The sequence below is a fragment of the Entelurus aequoreus genome, linkage group LG01, assembly GCF_033978785.1.
Source record: "Entelurus aequoreus isolate RoL-2023_Sb linkage group LG01, RoL_Eaeq_v1.1, whole genome shotgun sequence".
Lineage (NCBI taxonomy): Eukaryota > Metazoa > Chordata > Actinopteri > Syngnathiformes > Syngnathidae > Entelurus > Entelurus aequoreus.
The window spans coordinates 99041118-99059794 of record NC_084731.1 but is presented as its reverse complement, the minus strand read 5'-3'; the positions used below and the strand labels follow the sequence as shown (position 1 = coordinate 99059794).

The following is an 18677-nucleotide window of genomic DNA, read 5'->3' as shown; positions in this document are numbered from 1 at the left end:
GTATCCTACACTTCTCTTTTGTAAAGTAAATGTGAACAGCCTATATGGGCATCTACATCAACTATATGATTTGCCTGAGAAGCTGGACAGGACAGAAAAAAAAAAAATATATATATATATATATATATATATTTTTTTTTTTTTATTTGTGGCGGACGTTATTCTTTCGTGGCGGGCCACCACAAATAAATGAATGTGTGGGAAACACTGACCATTTTGTGTGACCAGTTTAACAGTACGGATTATACATATTTAACAATCATACACATTTACACACAACAATAAAATAAAATAAAAAGAATCAACAGATCGGAGGTCCTTCGTTGCGCCCATTATATGCTCTCTAAAAACATCCAGAAAGCGTTAACAATACTCCATTTACATGTCATGACCTGAAAATTAACCAAATGGTAAATGGGTTATACTTGTATAGTTATTTTCTACCTTCAAGGTATTCAAAGCGCTTTGACACTATTTCCACATTCACACACTAATGGCGGGAGCTGCCATGCAAGGACCTAACCACCACCCATCAGGAGCAAGGGTGAAGTGTCTTGCTCAAGGACACAACGGACGTGACTAGGTTGGTAAAAGCTGGGGTTTGAACCAGGAACCCACAGGTTGCTGGCACGGCCACTCTCCCAACCGCGCCACGCCGTCCCCAAATATGAGTGATATTGTTATTATAAGCGCTAACGCAGACGGACTATTTTAACGGCGCATTGATAGCAGTGAGCTAATGCTAGCTAATGCTGCTATTGTTGACAAACTGAGCCCACGGCTGCTTCTGCTTCGTCTCACTCGTTTCCACTCTACTACAGAGTGAAAAGAGAAGTTGCCTCTATATTGAAGCTATTATATATATCTGATTTTTTGACAAGAAAAGACTTCTAAAGTTTGCAGATAAGAAGATATGATCGAAATAGTATCAATCTCACAGAGATTCTTGAGCCTCTTTGAGAGATAATGAGGAGGCCAGTCTCGTGATCGCGTGATGGCGCACTAGGAACCAAAGATAACTTCCGTATCATCAACAATGGTAATCAAGCAGACTTTGTGATAGCCAACAACGATTACTTTGGGAAAATTATGATCCAGGACCTTATATTTTTGAGCCCAAAATCAAAGTGGCTGAGCAATAATGAACATTGAAGCTGCTACCCGTATTAAATCATAATAAAACAAATATTTACTGTAATATTTCCACTTTCGCTGGGATTTCGACCGATAGTACCCTACATAATTCGGTTTAGATGAAGATTCAATCGGAATCCTTACGAAGTTGCTGCAGCAAGCATCTTTTATTTGTCTTTTTCTTCACCTCCGGGATGTAAAAGTTGACCAGCCTGTCGGTCCATGGCAATATTTGTCTACTACCAGGTGAGAGATGCATTAATTATAATCTAGAATTGACTTTTAGCAAGTTTGAGATGAAGCAGAATCCGCCACAGTCTTATAATGTGTCAACAACAGCAGCGTAAGCTAGCATTAGCTCACTGGTACCAATTCCCCGCGGAAATAGCCCGTCTGAGCACTTATAATAACAATATCACTCATATTTGGTGAATTTTCAGGTCACAACATGTAAATGGCGTATTGTTGGTGGTTTCTGGATGTTTTTAGAGAGGGTGTGATGGGCTCAACGAAGGACCCTCGATCTGTTGACTCATTTGTTAGCTATTTATTTCGAATGCATAAAAAAGCCAAGCATATGTGTTCTTGTCTTACATGATGATTGAGAATGATCGCTTTCAAATGTTCGCATATTTCCACTGTGGCTGATCTAATAACATGGTCAGAGTGTTACTCCAGTGACGTAGAATCTACGGAAATTACCGAAGGTGTTCAGAGTGGAATATTCAATATGGCTTATTGAATTTGTTGCATTTTTGTGACATTTTCGACGGTATTTTCACATACTTTGCGGATTGTAAGTACAATTGGATATGGTTTAATGCAGACCTGGGCATTCTGCGGCCCGCGTGAGGCCAATCATAAATTACAAAATACATTTTAAAAAGTATTTATGTCGAGTGTGCAATACCGTAATCTGTCTGATGAAGAGCGCGCAAGGGAGGCTGATGCGTTGATGGTAAAACTGCAAACCCAACAAGGACTTGTTGCCATATTTCACACCCCCAGAGATGCAGCCGTCAGGACAAGTTTCGTAATTTCTCACAAAATCGCCAGAAAAAGTAAGCCGTTTTCTGACGGCGAGTTTATTAAGGAGTGCTTATTGGACTCTGTTGCGCTGATATGTCTGGAGAAGAGGGGCGCATTTGAGAGCGTGTCACTCTCCCGAAGCACTGTAACGAGGCGGGTTGAGACCATCGCTGGAAACTTGGAGCTTAAGCTGAAGAACAGAACGGCCGACTTTGACTGTTTTTCGCTGGCTTTGGATGAGAACTGCGCTGTACGTGACACCGCCCAGCTGCTCATCTTCTTACGTGGGATAACTGCAGACTTTCAAATCACGGAGTAGCTGGCAGCCATGCAGTCAATTAAAGAGACAACCACAGGTAATGACTTGTTCACATAGGTAAATGTGTGTTTGGACATGTTAGGACTGAAATGGGACAAGCTGGCAGGTGTGACAACAGATGGTTGTCCAAATCTGACGAGAAAAAATGTTGGACTTTTAAAGAGGATGCAGGATAAAGTGACAGAAATGAACCCTGTGCAGAAATCGACATTTTTGCATTGTATTATACATCAGGAAGTGTTGTGTAAGACAGTGTTAAAAATAAAACCATCAAAAGCAATCTGCTTTTGTATAAAGTTAATTTAGGTTAAATGAAATTATTATTATTATTATTAATTATTTTTATTAGTATTATTATTATTACTATTTATCTTACGGTATATCAAAAATAATATTGAGCAAAATGTAATTGAAATATTGTCGATGTGGCCCTCCAGCAGTGCTCGGGTTGCTCATGCGGCCCCCGGTAAAAATTAATTGCCCACCCCTGGTTTAATGTATCCAATGAAACTCAAATAAGCATATAAAGTCAACTTGTTTCTCCACTCTGCTAGTACTTTAGACCTTTCAATGCACATACAGAGTTACAGTCGTGGTCAAAAGTTGACATACACTTGTAAAGAACATCATGTCATGGCTGTCTTGAGTTTCCAATCATTTCTACAACTCTTATTTTTTGTGATAAGAGTTTTTGTTTCATCTGACCACAGAACTTTCCTCCAGAAGGTCTTATCTGTGTCCATGTGATGTCAGATGAAACAAAAATTGCACTTTTTGGCCACAATACCCAGCAATATGTTTGGAGGAGAAAAGGTGAGGCCTTTAATCCCAGGAACACCAAACCTACCGTCAAGCATGTTGGTGGTAGTATTATGCTCTGGGCCAGTTTTGCTGCCAATGGAATTGGTGCTTTACAGAGAGTAAATGGGACAATGAAAAAGGAGGATTACCTCCAAATTCTTCAGGACAACCTAAAATCTTTAGCCCGTAGGTTGGGTCTTGGGCGCAGTTGGGTGTTCCAACAGGACAGTGATCCCAAAAACACATGTCAAAAGTGGCTAGAATTAAGGCTTTAGACTGGCCTTCCAAAGTCCTGACTTAAACTTGTGGACAATGCTGAAGAAACAAGACCATGTCAGAAAACCAACAAATTTAGCTGAGCTGCACCAATTTTGTCAAGTGGAGTGGTCAAACATTCAAGCAGAAGCTTGTGGATGGCTACCAAAAGCGCCTTATTGCAGTGAAACTTGCCAAGGGACATGTAAGCAAATATTAACATTGCTGTATGTGTACTTTTGACCCAGCGCATTTGCTCACATTTTCAGTAGACCCATAATAAATTCATAAAAGAACCAAACTTTCATGAATGTGACCAACAAGTATGTGCTCCAATCACTACATCACAAACAAATAAGAGTTGTAGAAATGATTGGAAACTCAAGACAGCCATGACATGATGTTCTTTACAAGTCTATGTAAACGTTTGACCACGACTGTATTAATCTCAATTGGGCATCTTTCAAAGGATAAATGAAAGACTGGATATCTGCAATTTTAACACCCTCACAAGCTCTTAGGGTTTTGCAGCTGAGATTGTATACTTGGCCATAAAGATCCTAAAGCTCCTCCAGCCTCGCTATTTCTTGGCTTTAGTTCATTGGACGTAATTGTTGCTTGATTATGACCTGAACCGGTTTAACCTGAAAACCCACAACTCTTTGGACTTGCAGGTGCGAGCAAGACCAAGAGGCTGAGTCTGTTTGGCCCACAGAGCGGCAGCTCGTCGTTCTCCGAACCCAAGGAGGATGAAACTGGGAAGAAGGATGACATTCCTGTTGTAAGTTAGTCTCCGAATGATGTTAGGGTAAACCCAGACCCTTGTTTGCAGTGCACACAATTAAGCAGGTATTGGACAATGTTGAAGAACAAATACTTTTACCACTTTCTTATGTAAGGAAAGAACCTTAAACAGAACCAAGACTCTAAAAAAGCCACATTGTCAGAGTGATGTCGATAATACTGTGAGTAGTACTGCACTCGACTAATGCTGGTATTGTTATATTAACAGTAGAACAGAGTACAGACCTCTGTCAAGACTGATTTTTTTACTAGAAGGAGTTCTGTATTTGTAATCGTCTTTCAACAAGATCAGAACTAAAAACTCAACTTTTAAGAATATTGTTTATGCAAAGTTTTTAACCTGTTTTGACCTGCTCAGTGGCCTTGTGGTTAGAGGGTCCGAACCTGAGATCGGCAGGTTCAAACCCCGGCCGAGTCATACCAAAGACTATTAAAAAAATGGGACCCATTACCTCCCTGCTTGGCAATCAAGGGTTGGAATTGGGGGTTAAATCACCGAAAATTATTCACGGGCGCGGCCACCGCTGCCGCTCACTCAAGGGGGATGGGTCAAATGCAGAGGTTAATTTCACCACACCTAGTGTGTGTGTGACAATCATTGGTGTCAGGTTCAAACACTGATGACATCTATTAAACAAGACAAGAGGCAAAGAATTAAACAGAGACATAATTCAATTTGGACTCAATATATTGAGGAGAGTCGCCCGAACATTGTATTCTTCTACATTCTCCAGCACGCTCTGCCAAAAGATTGCATGCCTCCTTCTTTTATTTTGGACCCTCCCCGACCACATGGCCACCTTTGTTTCCAAGGGACAAAGGTGGCAAAAATGTCACAGAAAAGGTCGTAAACAATTCACAGGAAAGGTCTGTTCAAAAAGAGTTTGTAAAATAGTTCAAAAAGAGTTCCATAAAATAGTTCAAAGAGAGTTCGTAAAATTCTTCAAAAAGAGTTCGTCTGGAAATTGGGCAGATCTTTGTCTTCTTGTCAGGAACACAATGTAATACAAAGTTTTTGTGATCATTTAGAAACAATTATTCTAACATTTGGTACTTTAACTTTTTAACTTTTAACTTTAACATTGTTATTTTGTTTGTGTTTCCAACAAGGAGCGAGCCGTGCTAGTGCGCACGTATTCAGGCAGCGACAGCGGCAGCGACACGGAAACAGAACCGGAGAGACCCAGGAGCGCCCTGACCCCGCTGCAAAGGTCGCGGCTCAGCCACTGCCAAACAGACGACTCGGGTGAGGCGCCTTTCTGACAGAGCCAAGGTTGCCTTTGAAAATCCAAGGAAGTCGATCAGACCTTGCGACTATGAAAACTAGAGTTTCGCAGAGTTCCTACTAGTGCGAGTTCACCAGGATGCAGTTGACTGATGGTACAGCCTTCCCTCGTCTCGTAGACAAACTCCACGAGTTACGTACCTCATGTTTATTCTTTGATTTAAATATATGCTAAGTAGGGGTGATACAATCAGGGTTTTACCAGATACCAATACCGATCACATGTATTAGAAACTGTAACTGTACATTTTTAAATTATTTATGTTGAGTGCTATTGATTGTTTAACAATATCAACACAAAATACTTTAGAACCTTTAGTACCTAGAACCTTAAAGGCCTACTGAAAGCCACTACTAGCGACCACGCAGTCTGATAGTTTATATATCAATGATGAAATCTTAACATTGCAACACATGCCAATACGGCCGGGTTAACTTATAAAGTGACATTTTAAATTTCCCGCTAAACTTCTGGTTGAAAAACTCCTTTGGATATGACGTATGCGCGTGACGTCACGAGGGCAAGGGAAGTATTCGGAGCTATACAAAAAGCTCTGTTTTCATTTCATAATTCCACAGTATTCTGGACATCTGTGTTGGTGAATCTTTTGCAATTTGTTTAATGAACAATGGAGGCTGCAAAGAAGAACGTTGTAGGTGGGATCGGTGTATTAGCGGCTGGCTGCAGCAACACAACCAGGACTACTTACTTGGATAGCAGACGCCTAGCCGATGCTAGCCGCCCACCCCACGGATGATCGGGTGAAGTCATTCGTCGCGCCGTCGATCGCTGGAACGCAGATGAGCACGGGTGTTGATGAGCAGATGAGGGCTGGCTGGCGTAGGTGGAGCGCTAATGTTTTTAGCATAGCTCTGTGAGGTTCGGTTGCTAAGTTGCTATGTTAGCTTCAGCGTCGTTAGCAAAAGCATTGTTAAGCTTTGCCAGGCTGAGAATTATTAACCGTGTAGTTACATGTACATGGTTTAATAGTATTGTTGATCTTCTGTCTATCCTTCCAGTCAGGGATTTATGTATTTTGTTTCTATCTGCATTTGAGAACGATGCTATCACGTTAGCTCAGTAGCTAAGTGTGTCACCGATGTATTGTCGTGGAGATAAAAGTCACTGTGAATGTCCATTTCGCGTTCTCGACTCTCATTTTCAAGAGGATATAGTATCCGAGGTGGTTTAAAATCCAAATCCGTGATCCACAATAGAAAAAGGAGAGAGTGTGGAATACAATGAGCCAGCTTGTACCTAAGTTACGGTCAGAGCGAAAAAAGATACGTCCTGCACTGCCTCTAGTTCTTCACTCTAACGTTCCTCATCCACGAATCTTTCATCCTCGCTCAAATTAATGGGGTAATCGTCGCTTTGTCGCTCCGAATCTCTCTCGCTCCATTGTAAACAAAGGGGAATTGTGAGGAATATTACCTCCTGTGACGTCACGCTACTTCCGGTACAGGCAAGGCTTTTTTTATCAGCGAGCAAAAGTTGCGAACTTTATCGTCGATTTTCTCTACTAAATCCTTTCAGCAAAACTACGGCAATATCGCGAAATGATCAAGTATGACACATAGAATGGATCTGCTATTCCCGTTTAAATAAAAAAAAATCATTTCAGTAGGCCTTTAACATATGTTGCCATCCAAGCGACGTTATCGTGGGACGCCCCTGCTTATTTCAGCAAGACAATGCCAAGCCACGTGTTACAACAGTGTGGCTTCATAGTAAAAGAGTGCGGGTACTAGACTGGCCTGCCTGTAGTCCAGACCTGTCTCTCATTGAAAATGTGTGGCGCATTATGAAGCCTAAAATAGCATAAGGGAGACCCCCGGACTGTTGAACAACTTAAGCTGTACATCAAGCAAGAATGGGAAAGAATTCCACCTGAGAAGCTTCAAAAATGTGTCTCCTCAGTTCCCAAACCTTTACTGAGTGTTGTTAAAAGGAAAGGCCATGTAACACAGTGGTGAACATGCCCTTTCCCAACTACTTTGGCACGTGTTGCAGCCATGAAATTCTAAGTAAATGGTTATTTACAAGAAAAAAAAATAAGTTTCTCAGTAGGAACATTAAATATCTTGTCTTTGCAGTCTATTCAATTGAATATAAGTTGAAACGGATTTGCAAATCATTGTATTCTGTTTTTATTTACCATTTACGTGCCAACTTCACTGGTTTTGGGTTTTGTACAATGAGCTCCAGTATACAAACATACCCACATGCAATATGGGAGACACTGTAAACAATGTATTGGCAACATTATTGAAGGCAACTGATAGTCTATATCAGGCCTGGGCAATTATTTTGCCTCTGGGGTCCAAATTTAGAGAAGAAAATGTGTCTGGGGGCCGGTATATCTGATTTTTAGGAACACTAATACAAAACCACACAATAATGTCTGATTGAATGCTAAAAACGTTATGACAGACCGCCTTAAAAAACGGAATGGAATTGTTAATTTTTTACTGAATGCGACACCCAGAATGTACATGAAAATAAAGAATGTGGGTTTTACAATATTAACTATGAACGATAAAACGCTGAATATTGACAACATAAATAATATTGGTATTTTTCAGAAGCAGTATAGTACCGTTTTCAATTCTTTAGTACCGCCGTACATTATTAGTACCGGTATACCAGGCCTGGGCAAATATTTTGACTCGGGGGGCCAAATTTAAAGAAAAAAAAATGTGTCTGCGGGCTGGTATATCTTATTTTTAGGAACACTAATACAAAACCTCACAATCATGTCTGATTGAATGCTAAAAACATTATGACATACCGCTTTAAAAAAATGTAATGGAATTTTACATTTATTTACTGAATGAGACATGAAGAATGTGGGATTTACAATATTAACTATGAACGATAAAACACTGAATATTGACAACATATGAACGTCACACCCCCTCTTGATCGACATATTTTACAATCAAGCAAAACGCAACAACAATGCAACAAACAGCGAAATATGAACGTGAACAAACTAAAAAAAAACCACCTACAGTCTGATCTGTCTGATGTATCACTAAGATTTAGAACTTTGTTGCAAAAATCTCCTTCCGCGTCTGTCCCTCACACCCAGGCTTGCTCTGGAAACACTCTGTGGAAACTAGGGCTGCAACTAACGATTAATTTGATCATCGATTAATCTGTCGATTATTACTTCGATTAATCGATTAACAATCGGATAAAAGAGACAAACTACATTTTTATCCTATCCAGTATTTTATTGGGGAAAAAAACAGCATACTGGCACCATACTTATTTTGATTATTGTTTGTCAGCTGTTTGTAAATGTTGCAGTTTATAAATAAAGGTTTATTTAAAAAAAAAAAAAATAAAAATAAAAAAAAAAAAAAAAAAAAAAAAAAAAAGCCTCTGCGCATGCGCATAGCATAGATCCAACGAATCGATGACTAAATTAATCGGCAACTATTTTTATAATCGATTTTAATCGATTTAATTAGGGATGTCCGATAATGGCTTTTTGCCGATATCCGATATTCCGATATTGTCCAACTCTTTAATTACCGATACCGATATCAACCGATACCGATATATACAGTCGTGGAATTAACACATTATTATGTCTAATTTGGACAACCAGGTATGGTGAAGATAAGGTACTTTTAAAAAAAAATTATAAAATAAAATAAGATAAATAAATTAAAAACGTTTTCTTGAATAAAAAAGAAAGTAAATCAATATAAAAACAGTTACATAGAAACTAGTAATTAATGAAAATGAGTAAGATTAACTGTTAAAGGTTAGTACTATTAGTGGAGCAGCAGCACGCACAATCATGTGTGCTTACGGACTGTATCCCTTGCAGACTGTATTGATATATATTGATATATAATGTAGGAACCAGAATATTAATAACAGAAAGAAACAACCCTTTTGTGTGAATAAGGAGGGAGTTTTTTTGGTTTGGTGCATTAATTGTAAGTGTATCTTGTGTTTTTTATGTTGATTTAATTTTTTTTTTTAAAAACCAAAAAAAAAAAAACGATACCGATAATAAAAAAAACGATACCGATAATTTCCGATATTACATTTTAACGCATTTATCGGCCGATAATATCGGCCTGCCGATCCCTAGATTTAATCGATTAGTTGTTACAGCCCTAGTGGAAACGCTCCCCACCCACACTGCTTGGTGCCTCGTCTGAGCTGCTGTGACTTAGATTACCATAGTAACTAATTAGATTACCATAGCAGTGTTTCCCACACATTCATTTATTTGTGGCGGCCCGCCACGAAACAATTAAGGCCGCCACAAATATATATATTTTTTTATTTATTTATTTATTTTTTTTTGTCCTGTCCAGCTTCTCAGGCAAATCATATAGTTGATGTAGATGCCCGTATCGGCTGTTCACATTTACGTTACAAGAGAGAAGTGTAGGATCAATATTTTTGGAGCTCTTTGTTCAGTGGATCAGATGTTTGATGGAGCTTTGTGTCTATCTACCACCACTACTGTTTCCTGTTTATTTGTTACTGACTGTGGCAGGACACCCCTGCCTCTGTTTCACTTTATGTTGCTGGTAAAAAATATGGTTGTAGCAGTAGGCTAAAGTTAAATTATTTAGTATGCACTAATTAAAGTGGCAGAGCTTTAAGAGACATTTTAGCTTTTATATTTTTATAAGATATATTTTTTGTAAGAACCACAATTAATAAATATATTTCAGTGAATAACTTATTGTTCAAATCTGTATATAAATATGTACATAAAGTGTTGTAATTATATTGTAAAATGGATGGATGGATGGATGGACGTTTAAAACAAAACTGTTATTATTAATTAGTAAGTATACATTTTTTGAGCCTTTTTAGAGAAAATCATATCATTGTAGTAAATTATGCAAATTGCTCGATGATGTCATGGTGACCACGCCCCCCGCCACAGGTATCTTGACAGTTTATGGGAAACACTGCATAGTAACTAATTAGATGACCATAGTAACTAGTCTATCATGCAAAAGCACAGATTCTAACCATTGAAATACTTTGTATAGTTGAAGACTTCCGGTCATTAGAAAACATGAGTGCACATCATAATGGCAGCTACACTTTCCATCTTAAAGATCTAAAAAAAATATTTGGGAATGTCCGACGGGCCAGATTGAAAAGCTTAACGGGCCGCATGTGGCCCCCGGGCCTTCATTTGCCCAGGTCTGGTCTATATTCTGTCTGCATGAAGTTATTCTGCAAAATGCAGACTGCATAGCTTCATAGTTTCCATCCCCCACAGCAGCCGAGCAGAGCGGGAAGACGCTGAGGAGCAGCAGCATGGACAGTTCCCTCTCCATCATGGACTTCTACCAGCATGAGATGTTCTCTCACCGGGAGAAGGACGGCAACAGGATCTGCGACTACAACCTGTTGCACAAAGACTCGCCCCTCCAGGCAGGAGACCGACTCAGTGTGAGTGCTTAAGCCCCCCCGAGTCTGTCTTTCGTGAGGAGATTTTCATAGCAAAAGCTGGCTAATTGCTTTCGATCGGCTCCCCATCTCGTGTCAGCGTGTATTTGCCTACCCATATTTAACAACGCCCAATGACAAATGAGGACCAGAGACCGTGAAATGGCCTCCAGCCGCTGCCACGGGACTACCCAGCTCCCCTCCGCTGCCCACATGCCGGATGCCTGACATAAAAATCTATATGGCGACGGGAAAAAAAAGAAAAAAAAGGCTCTGACTCAACACTCGTGTACATTTGAGTTTGTTCCGCGAGTTTTACTCTTGACCCTCCGCGAACTCAAAGGAAATGATTTGAAATCAAATCGATGGTATCGTCATTTTAGCCGGACAGAGCAGTGATGTGGGCATTTTCAAGTGATCGCTGAAAGTGCAGTGCCAGTATTATTTTTATTTATTTTTATCGTAAAACCCACAAATACACTGCAAAAAGTCAGTGTTCAAAAACAAGAAAACAAAAAACAAAAATTAGGGGTATCGTATTTTTCGGAGTATAAGTCGCTCCGGAGTATAAGTCGCACCGGCCGAAAATGCACAATAAAGAAGGAAAAAAACATATATAAGTCGCTCTGGAGTATAAGTCGCACCGGCCGAAAATGCATAATAAAAAAGGGAAAAAACATATATAAGTCACTCTGGAGTATAAGTCGCACCGGCCGAAAATGCATAATAAAGAAGGAAAAAAACAAATATAAGTCGCTCTGGAGTATAAGTCGCACAGGCCGAAAATGCATAATAAAGAAGGGAAAAAACATATAAAAGTCGCTCCAAAGTATAAGTCGCACCGGCCGAAAATGCATAATAAAAAAGGAAACAAACATATATAAGTCGCTCCGGAGTATAAGACACAACGGCCGAAAATGCATAATAAAGAAGGGAAAAAACATATAAAAGTCGCTCCAAAGTATAAGACGCACCGGCCGAAAATGCATAATAAAGAAGGGAAAAAACATATATAAGTCGCTCCAAAGTATAAGTCGCACAGGCCGAAAATGCATAATAAAGAAGGGAAAAAACATATATAAGTCGCTCCAAAGTATAAGTCGCACAGGCCGAAAATGCATAATAAAGAAGGAAAAAAACATATATAAGTCGCACTGGAGTATAAGTCGCACCGGCCGAAAATGCATAATAAAGAAGGAAAAAAACATATATAAGTCACTCTGGAGTATGAGTCGCACCGGCCGAAAATGCATAATAAAGAAGGGAAAAAAATATATAAGTCGCTTCAAAGTATAAGTCGCACAGGCCTAAAATGCATAATAAAGAAGGAAAAAAACATATATAAGTCGCTCCAAAGTATAAGTCGCACAGGCCGAAAATGCATAATAAAGAAGGAAAAAAACATATATAAGTCGCACCGGAGTATAAGTCGCACCAACCGAAAATGCATAATAAAGAAGAAAAAAAAACATATATAAGTCGCTCTGGAGTATAAGTCGCACCGGCCGAAAATGCATAATAAAGAAGGAAAAAAACATATATAAGTCACTCTGGAGTATGAGTCGCACCGGCCGAAAATGCATAATAAAGAAGGAAAAAAACATATATAAGTCGCACTGGAGTATAAGTCGCACCGGCCGAAAATGCATAATAAAGAAGGAAAAAAACATATATAAGTCACTCTGGAGTATGAGTCGCACCGGCCGAAAATGCATAATAAAGAAGGGAAAAAAATATATAAGTCGCTTCAAAGTATAAGTCGCACAGGCCTAAAATGCATAATAAAGAAGGAAAAAAACATATATAAGTCGCTCCAAAGTATAAGTCGCACAGGCCGAAAATGCATAATAAAGAAGGAAAAAAACATATATAAGTCGCACCGGAGTATAAGTCGCACCAACCGAAAATGCATAATAAAGAAGAAAAAAAAACATATATAAGTCGCTCTGGAGTATAAGTCGCACCGGCCGAAAATGCATAATAAAGAAGGAAAAAAACATATATAAGTTGCACTGGAGTATAAGTCGCACCGGCCGAAAATGCATAATAAAGAAGGAAAAAAACATATATAAGTCACACTGGAGTATAAGTCGCACCGGCCGAAAATGCATAATAAAGAAAGAAAAAAACATATATAAGTCGCTCCGGAGTATAAGTCGCACCGGCCGAAAATGCATAATAAAGAAGAAAAAAAACAGGTATAAGTCGCTCTGGAGTATAAGTCGCACCGGCCGAAAATGCACAATAAAGAAGGAAAAAAACATATATAAGTCGCTCCGAAGTATAAGTCGCACCGGCCGAAAAAGCATAATAAAGAAGGAAAAAAACATATATAATTCGCTCTGGAGTATAAGTCGCACCGGCCGAAAATGCATAATAAAGAAGGAAAAAAACATATATAAGTCGCACTGGAGTATAAGTCGCATTTTTTGGGTAAATGTATTTGATAAAAGCCAACAGCAAGAATAGACATTTGAAAGGCAATTTAAAATGTCTAAAGAATAGTGAACAACAGGCTGAATAAGTGTACGTTATATGAGGCATAAATAACCAACTGGTATGTTAACGTAACATATTATGGTAAGAGTCATTCAAATAACTATAACATATAAAACACTCTAACATCAAATCTGCTTAGTGAGAAGAATGATCTTATCAGACAGAAAATAAGCAAATATCACCCTTATTTGAGATATTTCATCTTACTTAGATTTCACTTTTTGCAGTGCACATATAGAATAGTTGGCGAATGTGTTGTCCCGATACCAATATTTTGGTACCGGTGCTAAAATTATTTCGGTACTTTTCGATACTTTTCTAAATAAAACTGTGTTTTGGTAGCATCTACATCCCAAATCACAATATTTTTGAGCAAAATTTGAAATAATTTAAAAAAATGGTTGCAGGTTGTAGTAATACAACTAAAGCGGGTGTCAGCCTGCATACTAGTGTTGTCCCAATTGCAATATTTTGGTACCGGTACCGGTATCACAATTATTTTGATACTTTTTGGTACTTTTCGATATTTTTCTAAATGTCACACCAAAAAATTGCATCATTGGCTTTATTTTAACAAAACAAATCTTAGGGTACATGAAACATATGTTTCTTATTGCAAGTTTGTCCTTAAATAAAATAGTGAACATACTAGACAAGTTGTCTTTTAGTAGTAAGTAAACAAACAAAGGCTCCTAATTTAGCTGCTGACATATGCAGTAACATATTGTGTCATTTATACACCTATTATTTTGTGTCGTCATCCGAAGTCCGGATCATGTTTTTATTATGTTCTGTTAATTTAGTTCCTGTTTTTTGTGCACTCTTGTTTGTTTTGGTTGCCATGGTGGCATATGATTTTCACCTGCCGCTGGTGTTCAGACGCTCACCTGGCTCTAATCAAGAGACTATTTAAACCGCCTTTGCCAGTCAGTCGTCCTGGCGTCATTGCTCGTTTCAGGTCTGATTCTATAGTTATGCTAGTTATTGGTTTCATGCCACAGTTTCATGTTGTTCCATGCCATAGTTCATGTTAGTGGTTTCATGCCACAGTTTCCTAGTTGTTCCATGCCATAGTTATGTTAGTTGTTTGTTTCTTGCTATGCTATAGTTTATGCTAGTTGTTTGCTTCACGCTATTGTCACGCAACCCTCTACGTAAGTCTTGTTTAATTCATGCCACAGTTTGTGCCTCTTATTTTGTAGTTAGATTAATACATATGTTCCTACCTGCTACCCTTGTCCGGGAAAGTTCGTTTGCATCCCGGGAGAACAAACTTCTTAGCAAGCTGCGACCCCCCCCCCCTCCCGTCTTGACATTTTGTCAACATTATTAAGGACAAGTGGTAGGAAATGAATTATTAATCTACTTGTTAATTTACTGTTAATATTTGCTTACTTTCTCTTTTAACATGTTCTATCTACACTTCTGTTAAAATGTAATAATCACTTATTCTTCTGTTGTTTGGATGCTTTGCATTAGTTTTGGATGATACCACAAGTTTGGGTAACAATCCGATACCAAGTCGTTACAGGATCATACATTGGTCATATTCAAAGTCCTCATGTGTTCAGGGACATACTTCCTGGGTTTATAAACATAATATACATTTTTTAAAAACAAAAGATGTGATGCCAAAAAATATTGATGTAATAATAGTAGTATCGACTAGATACACACTTGTACTTGGTATCATTACAGTGGATGTCAGGTGTAGATCCACCAATGGCGTTTGTTTACATTTTGAAGCCGGTGAGCTACGGTGTGTAGTGAAGCATTTTTAGCTATTCCTCGTCCTGCAGGGATGATACTTGTAAGAAACGTACTTTATTTGTCGCCACGGAGGGGAGGATTTAGAAGTAGCTAAAACTTTAGCCGCTAGCTAGCTAGCCATGTTTTGAAGCACCTCTTCCAGTGGGCGTTTCATTGTTATAACTTCACCTTTATCGTTAGTTTTTATGCCAAAATGCGTCCGTTCTCCCTTTTCTGTCTACACACTGTGTCTGTTTGTAAGTACTCTGTGACTGTGCGCTGCCGAACATGCTCCTCTGCCCGTAAAAACCAACGACCGGTACTTTTCAGAGGCGGTATAGTACCAAATATGATTCATTAGTATTGCAGTACTATATTAATACCGGTATACCGTACAACCCTAGTTGGTACAGATTCAAAAGTACGTAAAAGTGTAAAGGAAAAATCTCATTATTGCTAATCCAGCAAGGATTTGTCCAAATGGGAAATCACAAAAACGAACCAATAAGCAACCGGCGAGCAATGTTGCCGGACTTCTGTGCGGGGGTCCCCACCTGCTGCAGCTTCACTCCGGTGAGGCATCGCCCGTCCCTCGCACTTTGGGGAAAGTTTGGTGGCTGCTGTCAAAGCTCAGTAATTTGAGCACCTTTAATAACCTTCCACAAACACTCGGGAGAGCCATGCAAAGCTCAGTGGCTCCCATCAGAGCCCTCATGGCCTCCCATTCATCATCCTGACAGCACCTGACAGTCCCGCTAACAGCCGCGCCTTCCTCCCAGTCTCCATTTATAGGACCGTGTGTCATGCCTCAATTCCATGTGTGTTCTTTAGTGTCGCTCATCACCCGTCCTCCCTTTTTGACTCCTCAGTCTGACGTTTTTGTCCTGCTCATGCTCAACTTCTTGATGTTGGTACCTAGTAGAGATGCGCGGATAGGCAATTATTTCATCCGCAACCGCATCACAAAAGTCGTCATCCACCCGCCGTCCACCCGAACTAACATTTTATCAAAACCACAACCGCCCGCCACCCGTTGTTATATATCTAATATAGATGATGCAAGGCATTCCTGTTAAAGAAAGGAGACTGATCCAATGCAGCAGAGATATTCAATGCGTGCCACGCATTTATCGGCCGATAATATCGGCAGGCCGATATTATCGGCCGATAAATGCGTTAAAATGTAATATCGGAAATTATCGGTATCGTTTTTTTTTATTATCGGTATCGTTTTTTTTTGTTTTTTTGTTTTTTTAAATTAAATCAACATAAAAAACACAAGATACACTTACAATTAATGCACCAACCCAAAAAACCTCCCTCCTCATTCACACAAAAGGGTTGTTTCTTTCTGTTATTAATATTCTGCTTCCTACATTATATATCAATATATATCAATACAGTCTGCAAGGGATACAGTCCGTAAGCACACATGATTGTGCGTGCTGCTGCTCCACTAATAGTACTGACCTTTAACAGTTAATGTTACTCATTTTCATTCATTACTAGTTTCTATGTAACTGTTTTTATATTGTTTTACTTTCTTTTTTATTGAAGAAAATGTTTTTCATTTATTTATCTTATTTTATTTTATAATTTTTTTTTAAAAGCACCTTATCTTCACCATACCTGGTTGTCCAAATTAGACATAATAATGTGTTAATTCCACGACTGTATATATCGGTTGATATCAGTATCGGTAATTAAAGAGTTGGACAATATCGGAATATCGGATATCGGCAAAAAGCCATTATCGGACATCCCTAATATATAAGTACATATATATCGGTATGACTGAACAGGTGTAGAACCTTGGAGGATCTAAATGTGCTGGTATTTGCCAATGCAGGTGACCCTGGAGAAGAGCGTCGTCGGCGCCAACCAGCCGGGCGTTGTGGACGAAACCTCGGAATCCCTCAGCCATCTCAGTCACAGCATCGGAAAAGAGGCCATCGCTGACGGCGGAAGGCGCGATGCGGTGCAGCGTGAGCCTTCCTCCGGCAACCTCCACGGCAAGGCTCGCCCGGATCCAAAGGGCTCCCTCAGTGACTCGCTTTACGACAGCTTCTCGTCCTGCACCAGCCAGGGCTCCAACGACGTGTGACAGGGTTATTTTACACTAGTGATTATTTGGGTGTCCAAAGGGGTGGATTTACTGACTGCCGCCAGCGTTCCTGCCCGCGGCCTTGAAGAATCGAGTTTGATTTGAGGTGACTGCAGTCCTTGCCTCACTTCTTTCCATGAAGAGCTCAACAAAAAGCACTTAGAGGAGGAAAGCTAAAAAACCAGGATGATGGTCATTTGATGCTAGCAATACATCAATCATTGTGTTTGCACTGCTGTTGCTTCAGGTCTTCCCAGGAATATAATGTGTTGCTACAGTGGAACCCGCTGGAGTCCGTCGAACAACTCATCAAATCCCGGGCAGCATCTTCCCTTTATTTCTAAAAAGTCGACGTTGACATTCGTAATTCTTATCAACATAACATTGGCATTCATTTTAAATGTTAGTATTGTCTAAAAACACAAAAAATATATCAATAAATCAATCAATGAATGTTTATTTATATACGTCGATGTGAATGACTATGAGAAACCTTGGAGACCCACCTGAGGGCACCACAGACTGTGGATGCTTTTAAAAAAGGCTTAAAAACACTTCTTTTTTTAAAAAAAAAGCCTTTTTTTAGATATGTGCATACTAGTTTTAGCTATTTGGCTGTTCTAGTTTTTATTTTTTTAAATTTTTTTATTATCTTTTTAAATTTTTATTTAATTTTTTTTAATACACTGTAGCACTTTGAGGTTGTTTACTCAATGTAAAGTGCTTTTTACAAATAAAATCTATAATTATTATTATTATTATTATTATCATGACGCACATAATACATGAAATTAACTTGGTTAAATGAGAGTGTACAATATCGTAATGCCTGACAAAACACATCGCCACCAAAGTCAGGCCTTCAAAACAAAATAACTTAAGTCCACAAACAATACTCACGTCGCTACAATATGAGATGCTAATTGAAAATTACGCACAAGCGGAGGAAAATTATGTCATGTACAGATGTACTTTGTGGACGCCGTCTCTGCTCCACAGTAAGTCTTTGCTGTCGTCCAGCATTCTGTTTTTGTCAACAAGGGCATTGAGCTAAGCGGGTTCCACTGTAGGCTACAGTACACTTTATTTTGTATTTTTTTAAACGTGCTCTTTCAAAAGGCACGCATGCCTTGCTTAAAAGTGTCCAACATACTTGTGTTCATCCTTAAATACGTTGAAATGCTCGTCTTCCTGTTGAGCGATGAAAAAAGGGGGGAGTTATTTGTACTCCTTAAGCTCCTCTTTTGTCGCCAAT

General features: G+C 39.1%; 1 protein-coding gene across 8 annotated transcripts in view; it reads left to right on the top strand.

Annotated features, from left to right (window-relative positions):
• LOC133660024 (nck-associated protein 5-like) overlaps positions 1-18021 on the top strand; it is a 254191-nt gene extending 236170 nt beyond the window's left edge. For 7 of the 8 annotated variants that reach the window (XM_062063058.1, XM_062063050.1, XM_062063084.1 and 4 more), the window contains 4 exons: positions 4213-4319; positions 5453-5588; positions 10901-11073; positions 17168-18021. In XM_062063058.1, coding sequence (XP_061919042.1) covers positions 4213-4319; positions 5453-5588; positions 10901-11073; positions 17168-17422 — 671 coding nt within the window. In that variant the 3' untranslated portion in view covers positions 17423-18021. The remainder of the gene's footprint in view (positions 1-4212; positions 4320-5452; positions 5589-10900; positions 11074-17167) is intronic. The other variant, XM_062063066.1, reaches the window with a different exon arrangement.
• The last annotated feature ends 656 nt before the right edge of the window (positions 18022-18677 follow it).